This window comes from Notolepis coatsorum (genome assembly GCF_963971535.1).
Source record: "Notolepis coatsorum genome assembly, chromosome: 14".
NCBI lineage: Eukaryota > Metazoa > Chordata > Actinopteri > Aulopiformes > Paralepididae > Notolepis > Notolepis coatsorum.
The window spans coordinates 64411699-64424495 of record NC_140178.1 but is presented as its reverse complement, the minus strand read 5'-3'; the positions used below and the strand labels follow the sequence as shown (position 1 = coordinate 64424495).

The window sequence follows — 12797 nt, the reverse complement described above, 5'->3', positions numbered from 1 at the left end:
TTGCAAAGAGTATGGCGCTGCAGAGAAGCTGTTCAGCTGTTATTGGCTCTTTTCTGGGAACCGCACAACAGCGCCCCCCACCCAACATTGGCTGAAAATGGCTGAATTGGAGTACTGCTGGAATATTGCATTGTACTGCTGGTACTGCGGCTCTACAGCTTCAGAAAAGTCCGCACACCCAGCACTAAGCTCTCGCCGACAACGTCGTTGTCATTATTAGAAGCAACGAGGAAACAAATGTAATGATCGTTTCGTTCATCGCATAGGCTATTTAATTTTAGCCTATTTTAATACAATTCAAATAATCAAATTGTGCTTAGACTCAGGGAATTATTTTCACCGGACATTAAGACCGGAGAGATAAAATATGTCGGACTTAAACAGATTTTGCCGGTAAAATACCGGTAATTACCGGCTAACGGAAACGCTGGGCTGCAGTGGAAAAGGAACGAAGTACCAGGTGCCTAAAGCGGGTCGAGTCGAGTAGGTACTATGCAGTGGAAAAGCGCCATTAGACTAGAGGCAGGCTATAAGAGTAGACTACTAAAAAAAAAAAAATGCATTCAAATTTTTTATTTTTTTTGTGCGCACTGTGCGGTAATTACCGCGGCGGTAGGAAATATTTCGCAAATTCGTGCGGTAAGGAAAATATCAATACCGCGGCAGCTCTATATGATACTCTTATTTTGAAAAAACTCAGTGGCAACTCGACGAGTCATATCCGCCCAGTCCGTGCTATTGTCTGCGGCGCAGGTCGGTCAAGCAGAGGAGCAGCGCTACACAGCAGTGCGGCTATTTTGCGATCCGAAATAAGTCTGTGGTGTTTTTTTTCTCTCACAACGGGTCAAATGCATCTAACACGCTTTGCATCGTCGCCATTCCTTTATGCCAACATTGCCCGAAATGAACGTTACATTAGCGTAAGCTAACAAGCTAATCCTGATCAGAGGCAGAGCAATAGAGAACAGCAGACAGTGTGGACTGGGGAAAGGGTGTGTGTGTGTGTGTGCGTGCGTTTGGAAAGACGACGAAGTCAGTCAGGAGTATATTATAGTAAACTGAGGATTACTGAGGATGGACAGATAATGTTGATATTCAAATATAAAAAAGTTTCGAGAGGAGTGGAAGTTTGAAGACAGACTAGACTACAATATGATGCAGGGGTGGTGAGTTGAAACAGTGTGAATGAATAAAAACTTTATTTAACAGATTGCAGAAGGGGTACAATACAGTACGGCTCAATACACACAATTGTTAAGGGGATGCAGACCAGAGAAAGACTTTCGTCTTGTTTACATCAGGGTCCCCCATTGTGTGTGTGTCCCAACCGACCCCACTTCTATGTTTCAATAAATTATTTGCATTTAAAACTATTAACGCTGACCCATTCCTTCAGTCCACTCAAGATTATGCTAATATTCTTATGTTGTTTATGATATTAATTGAAAATAGCATATGAGAGTATTATAGTAATAATAACACATGGCGATATACTAAAAAGCTATTTATAATCTTTGGCTGGTAAAAAATCTGCCTGGCTGGTAGTTTTTAAAATCTACCAGCCAAATGGCTGGTAAGTCAAAAACAGCAGCTTGCAATGGGCCTTGTCTACAAGATACACTACTAGAGCTGCCGCGATTACCGCATTACCGCGGTATCGCTGTTACATCACGGCCACTGCAGAGTAGGCTGAATACCGCATCACCGCTGTTTTTTATAATAATAATAATAAAGTACCCTCCTCTCGTTGGGCTTGCGGCTCTGCAGATATACCCTACTCCTCTATCGAGGTTCCAAGCGACCCTATTGGGTACCAGAAAAGTCACGTGAAACATTGCAGACCACTGATTGGTCAGAAGAGAGACGCGTCACACGTTGGAGCGTCCTGCAGTTTTTTACGTCCTGAATGTCAGCCATTGATCAGAGCTCATCACAATACGGCTAATAACGTTAGCTTTAGCTCCCCGCCGGAGTACTAAACGAGACATAATGATTTTACTGTCTGCAACGAATGTTATAATAAAAGCCCTTCGTTCTATACACTTGTCTGATTGAAAACTTTATTAACAGACCGCAGAATGGGACAACTCAGCACGCTCTGAGCAAAGAAAGTAACTGAGATATGAATAGAGTTGCTTGCCTTGCTATGGTCCGGTTGTTATTGAACGTATAACTATATAATGTTAATGCCACAAAACGAATGCCTTTATTATAAAGTAGTAACTTTATAGTAATAATAATAAGAAAGGGTCGGGGGGGTAACCACCCCTGCCCGCGACACCGAGTGAACGGCGCACGACCAGAGGGGAAACTTCGAATCCGTGTTTCACTTTCAATAACTAATGCGTGCTTGCCGAATCCCAAACAATATTCATGCTGCAAAGTCATCCTCTAAAGATAGACATTTAGACTAGAGGCAGGCTATATGCTATAAAGAGTAGACTACTAAAAAAAAAATGCATTCAAACTTTTTTTTTTTTTCTTTTTTGCATGCAGTAATAACCGCGGCGGTAGGAAATATTTTGCAAATTTATGCGGTAAGGAAAACATCAATACCGCGGCAGCTCTATACACTACACCACTAAGATACCCATGTACATGTCGAAATACTTCCCAAAGGTCAGTGAATTCCATGACCACAACACCAGAGGGAGTTCCACAAATCATTCATGTTCAACCCAGATTCGGCACAAACAAGGGACTAAACACGTTTCGCAATTATGCCACAACAATGTGGAACACCCTACCCACTAGGGGTGGGAATCACCAGTTTCATCACGATACGATACGATATCGATTCTTTGGACAACGATACGATATTTGCCGATATCACAAAGTCTGCCACGATACGATACGATTCAATTCAGGTGCCTGCGATCGATATGAGGCGATATTATGTGCCCATTTAACACAATCAGTCACATTTAGATCAACTAAAAAAAGGCTACGGAAATATCAATTGATGTATTTATTTTTGAGCTCTTCCAGACATTTAAATGAAAAACAATCTATTGTTTTTAATACAAATAGACCTCCTGTTCACTTTTGTTTTTATATATTGAGCTTTAACACACACACAGACACACACAGACACACACACACACAGTCCCCCACAGCCCCCACCCCTCCTCCTTCCAAGTCCCCTCTCTCCTCTCCTGTTCTCTCTCACGGTTAGCTGCTTAGCTTTTAAGCAGCCAACGCGACGTTCATTTAGATATTTAACGCGACGTTGTCATAAAGGAATGGCGACGATGCAACGCCTGTTATATGCATTTGACCCATTGCGGGGAAAAAACTGCACAGACTTATATCGGCTCGCAAAATAGACGCTCTGAGTGCTTTACAGCAGACGCAAACACTGCTGTAATGTCTACACGGAGTTTCACAATACTGGGCGCCGGCGGATATGACTCGCGGGGATTTTCAAAATAAGAGTATCGCAATATGAATCGATCTTTTTACGTTGCGTCGATCCTATTTGATTATTGATAATAGATCGATATATCGATCTGGATCGATGTATTGTCCCACCCAGGGAGCGAAATTAACTTTTTGACTCACCGGCCAGTGGCGGGTAGATGGGAAGAGTCTACCCGCCAAGCATATTTCTTACCTGCCAAAAAATTTTTGATTAAAAAAAATATATATATATTTTATATAATTTTTTTTTAAATAAAATATATATTATATAATCATACTTGTAGTTGTATTATCTGCGAGACATCGCCACCACGCAATAAGTCAAAATGCTTGCTATCTGCAAACAGCTCCACTGTCTGTGTGTATACTTGAGTAGCCTCCAGCTCCAGCAAGGATTCTCCGGCCCTGCAGCTAGACCCTATATTCAGCTAGACCCTACATTCAGCATGCAAGGATTCTCCGGCGATGCAGCTGGACCCTATTTATAACGTTACGGTTCTTTTGTCAAATCACATTCAACATGCCCTCAGCTAGAATACGCATTCAATCAATGTTATAAGACATTGATATCAGGAGCTATCTGTAGCTACTGCTAGCCCGGTAGATAACGTTAAGACAATTTAGTTTACTGGGACAGATCGATCTAACGTGAGCTAGCTAACGCGAGCTAGCTAACGAGGGAACGGAGGTATTATGCACTCGAGTCGACTATTGCTGGAGCATTTGTTGATAACAGCAGCTATCAGTAGCTAGCCAGCTAGATACCGTTAGACAATGCCTCGTCATGTATTAAACTAAAAGTGAATAGTTGACTGGGTCATTGTTTAAACAGTAACGGTAGCTCATGGAGGTCCGATATAGACTAGAGCAGACTGCCCGCATATCGCAATGGTGGCGTTTCAGGAAGTAAACAAGCCAAATGAGAGCTTCCGATTGGTCATTTGCTTTCTTTCTCATGAAACCAGTCACGTCACTCTACTGTGATTGGACCGTTGACTTGAGTGCAATGTGGGACTTGTAGTTTTTTAACGATCTCGCGGCGGAGAAAAAAAAGACGAGAGAGGCTATACTCTGTACTCGCACAATCAAAATAAGAGTATCGTTATGAACTACACGTCTACACGCCACACGGCGGGCAGCCCTCTAAGTGTCAAGCGCCAAAGGTAAAAACTGAGCGCCCCTGGCGGGCGGCGGGCTTTAGTTTCGGTCCCTGGTCCCACCCCTACTACCCACTAGGGATGGGTACCGAATTCGGTACTTTTGAGGTACCGAACCGAAACACGTCGGTACTACCGAGTATCGAATCAAGTGAGAAACCGAAAAAAAAATTTAAAAAAAATTTAAAAAAATTTAAAAAAAGAAATTTTATTTATTTATTTTTTTACCTTTTTTTATTTTTTTTTTACTTTTTTATTTTCATGTCAACGTTCACACGCACAATATATGCTTACCTAGGATTTGACTTGATTCAACAACAAAGCAGTCGGAGCAATGACAAGCCGAAAACTGTCGAAATTGTAGTTATTTGAAGTTTGGATTTTTTTTTTTACAACTGGGGTAGGTAAATTAAATTTCTTGAGACTAAAGTACCGAAAAAAGGTACCGTTGGGTACCGGTATCGATTCACAGGTACCGGTACCGGTTCAAATGGGAAAGGTACCCATCCCTACTACCCACAGCCGTAAAATAATGTGAATCCCTACTTACCCACCTTCAAAACCGCCCTCAAAGAGCACCTACGGGAGGCTGCAATTCGAAACTGGCCCCCGTAAATGTCCAACCCCCCACCCAACCCCCTCCTAATGTACAGTTTCCTCCCCCTCGAATGTATATAGTTTCTGTTAGGATCTCTGTTAAACAGTACTGTATATCTGTATGTCATAAATGTCATGATATATATATCTGTATGTCATAAATGTCATTATGAATTGAAAATGCGGGACCCTGATGTAAACAAGACGAAAGTCTTTCTCTGGTCTGCATACCCTTAACAATTGTGTGTATTGAGCCGTACTGTATTGTACCCATTCTGCAATCTGTTAATACAATTTTCTAGGGATGCCCCGATCGATCGGCCACCGATCGTTATCGGCCGATAATCAGTATAAATATGCGATCGGTGATCGGTGATAATGCTTTATTTTCGCCGATCGTCAAAACAGATCTCACTCGCTGAGTTCTGTCTCAGACACCGGGAGCTGCACACAGTGCTGCGCGTCTGCTCCTCCTCCAGCTCCTCCCGCACGCATGTAAACACGGGTCTAGTCTAGTCTAGTGGGACAAGACCTCCATGAGCTAACGTTAGCTACCGTTACAAAATGACCCAGTCAACTATTCACTTTTAGTTTAATACATGATGAGGCATTGTCTAACTGAACGGTATCTAGCCGGCTAGCTACTGATAGCTCCTGATATCAACAAATGCTCCAGCAATAGTCTAGTTATCTAGTACTAGTGTATGATACCTCTGTTAGCTCACGTTAGCTTAGCTCACTGTTCAAAACGAAATGTCCCATTTAGGGGTGGACGGTATGGTCTAAAATTTATATCACGGTATAATTTGAAGCATAGACGGTAACGGTATATATCATGGTATCAGTGTTTCTGTTCGAATAATTTTTTTTGCCTGATAGGCAGGCTATATAAAGAATGACATCCTCAAGGCATGTATATTTATAATATTTTAACTTAAAACTAGGCTACTTTTGCGTATAAAGTCATTATATTCCAAATAAAATAAGTCCCGAGTCGAGACTCCTGCTCCCATTGCAAACAGCAGGGCTGGATTTTGCTAGAAGCATATGTAGCTGCAGAGCCGCAGAGCGAATTGAATTGAATAAGAATTGAGACAAAGGTGCCACTCATCCTCAGCTTTAAGAATTGACAATTGTGTCAACAAATTGACACATGTGTCAACAAATTGACACACAAAATGCTTAGAGACGATGGGGGTCAGAACGGCGCAAGGGTGGGGGGGCGCTGTTTGACGGGCCTGTGACCAGACCTGAAAGAGCCCCTGGCTCTGCGGCTCTGCAGCTGCATGCTATTCGCAAATCCACTGCTGCAGCCGTCCTCCCGGCTCCCGCTGCTGCCGTCGTTATCATAACACTACACACATATCGTAATGTTTACAGCAAACTGTAGTTGATCACCAGGTATGTTTTATTAACGTAGAATAATTCATATAAGAAAAACGATAGGGAAATATCTTACCTTTCTCCACTGGTTAAAAATGCCAGGAACTGAAATTGAAAGTTTGCTGTGCGCCGCGGTGATATGTGTTTATTATGAAATGACAATTGCGTGTTGACACGCCCACTGCGCGAAGCCTCCTAAATAACTTTTTCCAGTTTGCACATATCTATTATCTATGACTAATTCTATCTATTTTTAGGGGCAAATGCGATTGAAATAGTCGCGCTGTGGTTACATGACGTCATTGCTATTTTAGAGCTGCTCTACCGGTTAAACGGTATAGTCAAAATCCATACCGTAGAGCAAATTAATACCGTTTATACCGTATACCGTTTATACCGTCCACCCCTAGTCCCATTCAACTAAATAGTTCACTGAGGCGTTGTCTTAACGTTATATTTCCGGCTAGCAGTAGCTACAGACAGCTCCTGATATCAATGTCTTATAACACTCATTCGATGCATATTCGAAGCCCGGCTTGCGTCGCAGTCACTAACGGGAATAGCTGAGGGAGTAGGGTATATCTGCAGAGCCTAGGGTAAATCTGCAGAGCCGAATGTGATTTGATCAAAGCAGAGTATACACACAGACAGTGGAGATAGCGAGCATTTTGACTTGTTGCATGGTGGCGTTGTCTCGCAGATAATACAACTACAAGTCTAATTATATAATATATATATTTTATAAAAAATAAAAATTATTAATCAAAAACGATCGGTATCGGATCGGTATCGGCCGATATGGCTCAAGACGATTGGTGATCGGTATCGGTGGCAAAAAACGTGATCGGGGCATCCCTACAATTTTCAATCAATCAATCAATGTTGATTTTCTTTTTCAAATGGAAGGGTTTGCAATTATATCTACTTACGATATGGTAAAAGGTTTGTTTCTATCTAAATGGTATTTATATAGTGTTTTATCCAAAGCGCTTCACAACTTGTGCCTCACATTCACCCATTAACTCACACACGGCAGAGGCAACCATGCAAGGTGCCAATCTGCTCATCAGTTAGGGGGGTTAAGTGTCTTACTCAAGGACACTTCGACATGCTGCCGGGAAGAGCCGGAATCAAACAGGGAACCTTCAGATTCAGATTTCTTTATTCACCATTTTGTACAGGTACAAAATGGAACGTGATTTGACATTACAGTGCATGATTGATTTTTTCACAAATAGGAACAACATAATAATAATAAATAAATAAGTAAGTGCAAAACAGGACAGAACAGTGAGACAACAATAAGACAGTAAAGTGCAGTGGTAGGAGACATGGAAACAGTGCAGCACAGTTCAAGTCCAGAGGTCCAGCCCTAGCAGCTCGCCATAGAGGGGGGGAGCAGGGGGACACCTGACTCGTTTACCAGGCAAGCTGAGTCTATGGCGGGTCTTTAATGTCTTCCAATTACCATACGACCGCTCTACCTCCTGAGCCACTGTTGCCCCGTCTGCATATGACATGGTAAAAAAGCCTTTGCAAACAATATATCCCATATATTCCAGTTTATTCCCGTTTCTGAATATTATGAGCCACAGGCTGAGCTGGTAACATTTCCCTCCCTAGAGGAATGAGAGGGATTGGGTGTAATGGCTCGGAGGAGCGGAGCGGAGCGTAGTGCAGTAGGGGTGGACGGTATAAACGGTATACGGTATAAACGGTATGAATTTGCTCTACGGTATGGATTTTGACTATACCGTCTAAACCGGTAGTGCAGCTCTAAAATACCAATGACGTCATGTAACCACAACGCGACTATTTCACTCGCATTTGCCCCTAAAAATAGATAGAATTAGTCATAGATAATAGATATGTGCGAACTGGAAAAAGTTATTTGGGAGGCTTCGCGCAGTGGGCGTGCCAGCCCCTACCGCACGCATGTAAACACGGATCTAGTAGTCTAGTGGGACGGGACACGGGAGCTCAGCTGTCGGCGGCGTCTCCCTGAGCTAACGTTAGCTTAGCTACCGTTACAAAATGACCCAGTCAACTATTCACTTTTAGTTTAATACATGATGAGGCATTGTCTAACCGAACGGTATCTAGTCGGCCAGCTACCGATAGCTCCTGACATCAACAAACGCTCCACAAAGTCTAGTAGAGAGAGACGTGTGTGTGCTACCTGTTAGCCGTTAGCTCACGTTAACGCAAGTTAGTTCACCGTTCAAAACGAAATGTCCCATTGAACTAAATAATTCACTGAGGCGTTGTATTAACGTTATATATCCGGCTTAGCCGGATAGCTCCTGATATCAATGTCTTATAACACTGATTCGATGCGTATTCGAGCTGAGGGCTTGCTAACGTTATCCCAATAGAATAGGGTCCAGGTGCAGCACCGGAGAATCCTGGCCGTAGCTCTGCTCGAGGCTACTCGAGTATAGGTCCAGGTGCAGCTCCGGGGAATCCTGGCCGTAGCTGGAGGCTACTAGAGTACACACAGACAGTGGAGCTTGTTGCGTGGTGGCGATGTCTCGCAGATAATACAAGTACAAGTCTAATTATATAATATATATATTTTATAAAAAAAAAAAATTATATAAAATAAAAAATAAAAATTATCAAAAACAATGATACCGTGATATATACCGTTACCGTCTATGCTTCAAATTATACCGTGATATAAATTTTAGACCATACCGTCCACCCCTATAGTGCAGTGCAGTGTGAGTAAGTAAGCACTGCTGGTTTCACCCCCCCCCTCCCCCCCACACACACTCTGCATCTTAGCCATGGCTTCAGTGTAAAGTGAAAGACATGCATGGAGCGTAAAGTAAAATATGAATTAATATCATCTCAGTCATAGGATATATACTGGAGAGAGAGAGAAAGAGAGCCAGTGAGAGTGAAAGAGAGTGGGATAGATAGTGTTGTGTGTGTGTGTGTGTGTGTGAGAGAGTGAGAGTGTGTGTGTGAGAGAGAGAGAGAGAGAGAGAGAGAGAGAGAGAGAGAGAGAGAGAGAGAGAGAGAGGTAGAGAGTGAGAGAGAATATGAGTGAAAGAGAGTGAGAGTGTGTGTGTGAGAGAGAGAGAGAGAGAGAATATGAGTGAAAGAGAGTGAGAGTGAGAGTGAGAGTGAGAGAGAGAGACTGAACTACCCTTTAACTTTCAGAACATGGCCAGTGAAGCCATAGAGTCTGAGAAGCAGAAGTGTTGTAAGTGAAAGCGCATAATTGGAGCTATGTGTGATTGCAGTTAGTTAAGACTACAAATCTAATGACTTTATGAACCCACTCGTCCACTTCCCCCACAGAGGAAGAGGGCCCCCAGGGCCGCTGTGGTGGTGCATTAATCACAGGCGTCTCCACGATGAGCTGTGGTGATAAAGAGGGGCCTATCTATTCTCACATCCTCTAGAACAGATCATTATGGTACAACTCTGTATTTACTGCACACGTCAGAGTTGGGAAGTCACAGTTTACATGGGATTACATTTATGATTTGAAACAGGCGTTTAAAGATAAAATTGCATTTATGCTACATTTTAAGATTATGCTACTATAATTTTAGATTGAAATAATAGTTATTCCCAGTGGTTAGTGATGCACGATATATCGGCCGCCGATATAATACCGGCCGATATGGCAGTTTTTGTACACATCGGTATCGGTCCGATAAAGAAATTAAATTTATATTTTTTACTTTTTTATTATTCTTTTTTTTACATGTTTTGGCCTTAAATAGTTTCAAAATATCAAGTCATTTCTGAAAATAAGTTACAAAGGTAAAAAAATAAATAATATGTTTAGGAAAATAGCTCTTTATTTGATTATCATAAAAACGTGTTTTCTATACAGAGATATCGACATCGGTAAATATCGGTATCGGCCAGAACAGCAATATTAATATCGGTATCGGCCACAATTTTCACATCGGTGCATCACTAGGTGTAACTGGCCCAGAGAACAGGGACATGAGAATATCTTAAGCATCAACTCAGCACCCTGGTCCAAACCCCTACCACCACCACTTTATCTCCTAATACTCTCAAATATGTAGGTCTGGGGATGCTAATAAGAGTACAGATATTTGGAGGCCAGAACAGGATATGACACAGCGACGCAAGCCTGTACACGATAAGCTTCTCAGAGGAAATACAAGCTAAGCTCAATGCAAATCAACCATGCAATTCGCAGCTGATGCAATACCAGTCTTGTGAATAATCGTTCATCCAGACTGGTGGTACTATTGCGGTATCTATGACAGCCTGCAGCAAGCACCCACAGAACACCTCTCTAAACTATGTCAGTAATATGGCCTACATGGAGGTGTGTGTGTGTGCGTGTGTGTGACTGTGTCGCTGTGTTACGTAACATGGCCTCTGAACAAAACTCTCCACTCACTCACACACACTTGGTCAATTGGATGCCACTGCCAGCTCTACATTATATTGGCTTGGCACACTGGCCCCCATTGTGGAAAGAAGAGGATGGAATGGATGAGGAGAGAGGAGGTCAAATATGATTATGCAGAGAGTGGGGATGATGATTATTAAGCCACCAGGGGCATTAGTACCAGGGCAGCAGGGCCCATTAGATCTCTAGGTGCTTCTCTCTATCTCTCTCTCTCTCTCTCAGCACCTAATGGGATCAGTCGGTCAAAGGTTCACTGCTCCTCTAATGCCATTCATAAGCCCCAAGTGTGCTAATTAATTCTGCCCGGGCTTATAGCTAACCAGCACAAACAGACTGAACAACAGGGCAGAGGCGCCATTCTACTGGACACACAAATCACACACTAGTTGATTGAGAAGACAATACTAACATATTCGAGATGAGGGGGTAGGCTAATCTGAGTGAAAAGTGCATGTTGGCAAATTTGGCATGAAAAATGGCTAATTCATGTGCCAAAAGTGTCCTTTCATTTCGAGACAATGGGTCAATTCACACCTGTTGCAAACAAGTAATTTTAGCAAATGTATTAGACTACTAGACAAACTATATAATATATTATAACTTGTAATATTGCATCTCGTTTACTTTTCAATTAAAATGTAGTCAGGGAACAATATATGAAAAGCTCCCTAACATATCAATAAAGGGTCTTATAGCCTGCCTACTATAGGCATAATTCATATTTGTAATGGTGATTACATAAAGAAACCCCCTTTGGAATTGATAACACAACAGTAGTAATGTAAACAAGGCCATTTGACGACCCAGCATTTCATTTCGGACATTGCTGGTCTCAAGACTTTTGTCTGTCAAAAGTTGTCCAATAAACTTAGTAGTAGTTTTCTACTGCCATGTAACTTACCGTACCTGTCGTGATATAACTACAAACTCGTTTGTGGACGTACGTAGGCCACATTTCGATCTAGAATATTTTCTTTACTCACCGACTCCGTCTTCCGATTTTAACACCATTCTGTCTGCGGTGGTCCGAGTGAAGCGAGTTGGACTTTCAGTTTTGTTCGTGCGTCAGAACTTAGATCCGAAGCCAATATCGATGTATTTATAAACTTAAACTTTTGCGCACTGCTCTGTGGACTAAAACAAATGTACCGGACGCGATTCTTCTCGGTTGAGGAAGGGCGTTCTGTCTACCGCTCAAGGGAGTGGTTTCGAGACCGAGGACTTCATTCAGCCAATGTTTTCTCCGCAGCAAGTCTGTGAAGCAACTGGGCCGCCTATTCTTTATTCCCAGCGGAAGAGTGCTGCCGAGTGCTTCCGCGTTTTCCCTGATTGGCTGCGACACGCCCCGCGGCAGCGCGGCAGCTCGGCAGCCGCGAAGCGGAGCGGCAGAGCTTGCGGCATTATGTGGCCGTAATCCCCAATGTTTTTCATTCGACGCTTAGCTCAACTGGTATGCCGCCGTGCTGTGGAGCCTGCGGTGCGGTTTGTCACAAGTTTGAATCACTTCAATTTTTTTTTTTTTTTTTTTACGTTTATCATCTCTCGCTATAAACGTGCATTCTTCCGCTGGTTAAGTTTAGGCATTCTTTAGGTCAGGAGTTGGTTAAGGTTAGGGTTAAGTTAAGGTTAGGCATTATTTCGGAGTTGGTTAAGGTTAGGGTTAAGTTAAGGTTAGGGAGGGTTAAGGTTAGGCATTCTTTTGGAGTTGGTTAAGGTTAGGGTTAAGTTAAGGTTAGGCATTATTTCGGAGTTGGTTAAGGTTAGGGTTAAGTTAAGGTTAGGGAGGGTTAAGGTTAGGCATTATTTCTGAGTTGGTTAAGGTTAGGGTT

General features: G+C 42.5%; 1 protein-coding gene across 1 annotated transcript in view; it reads right to left on the bottom strand.

Annotated features, from left to right (window-relative positions):
- Positions 1-12156, bottom strand: part of cyth1a (cytohesin 1a) — a 98343-nt gene extending 86187 nt beyond the window's left edge. The window contains exon 1 of the mRNA XM_084329479.1: positions 11952-12156. Within this exon, the coding sequence (XP_084185605.1) occupies positions 11952-11979 (28 nt within the window). The 5' untranslated portion in view covers positions 11980-12156. The remainder of the gene's footprint in view (positions 1-11951) is intronic.
- Positions 12157-12797: the final 641 nt, after the last annotated feature.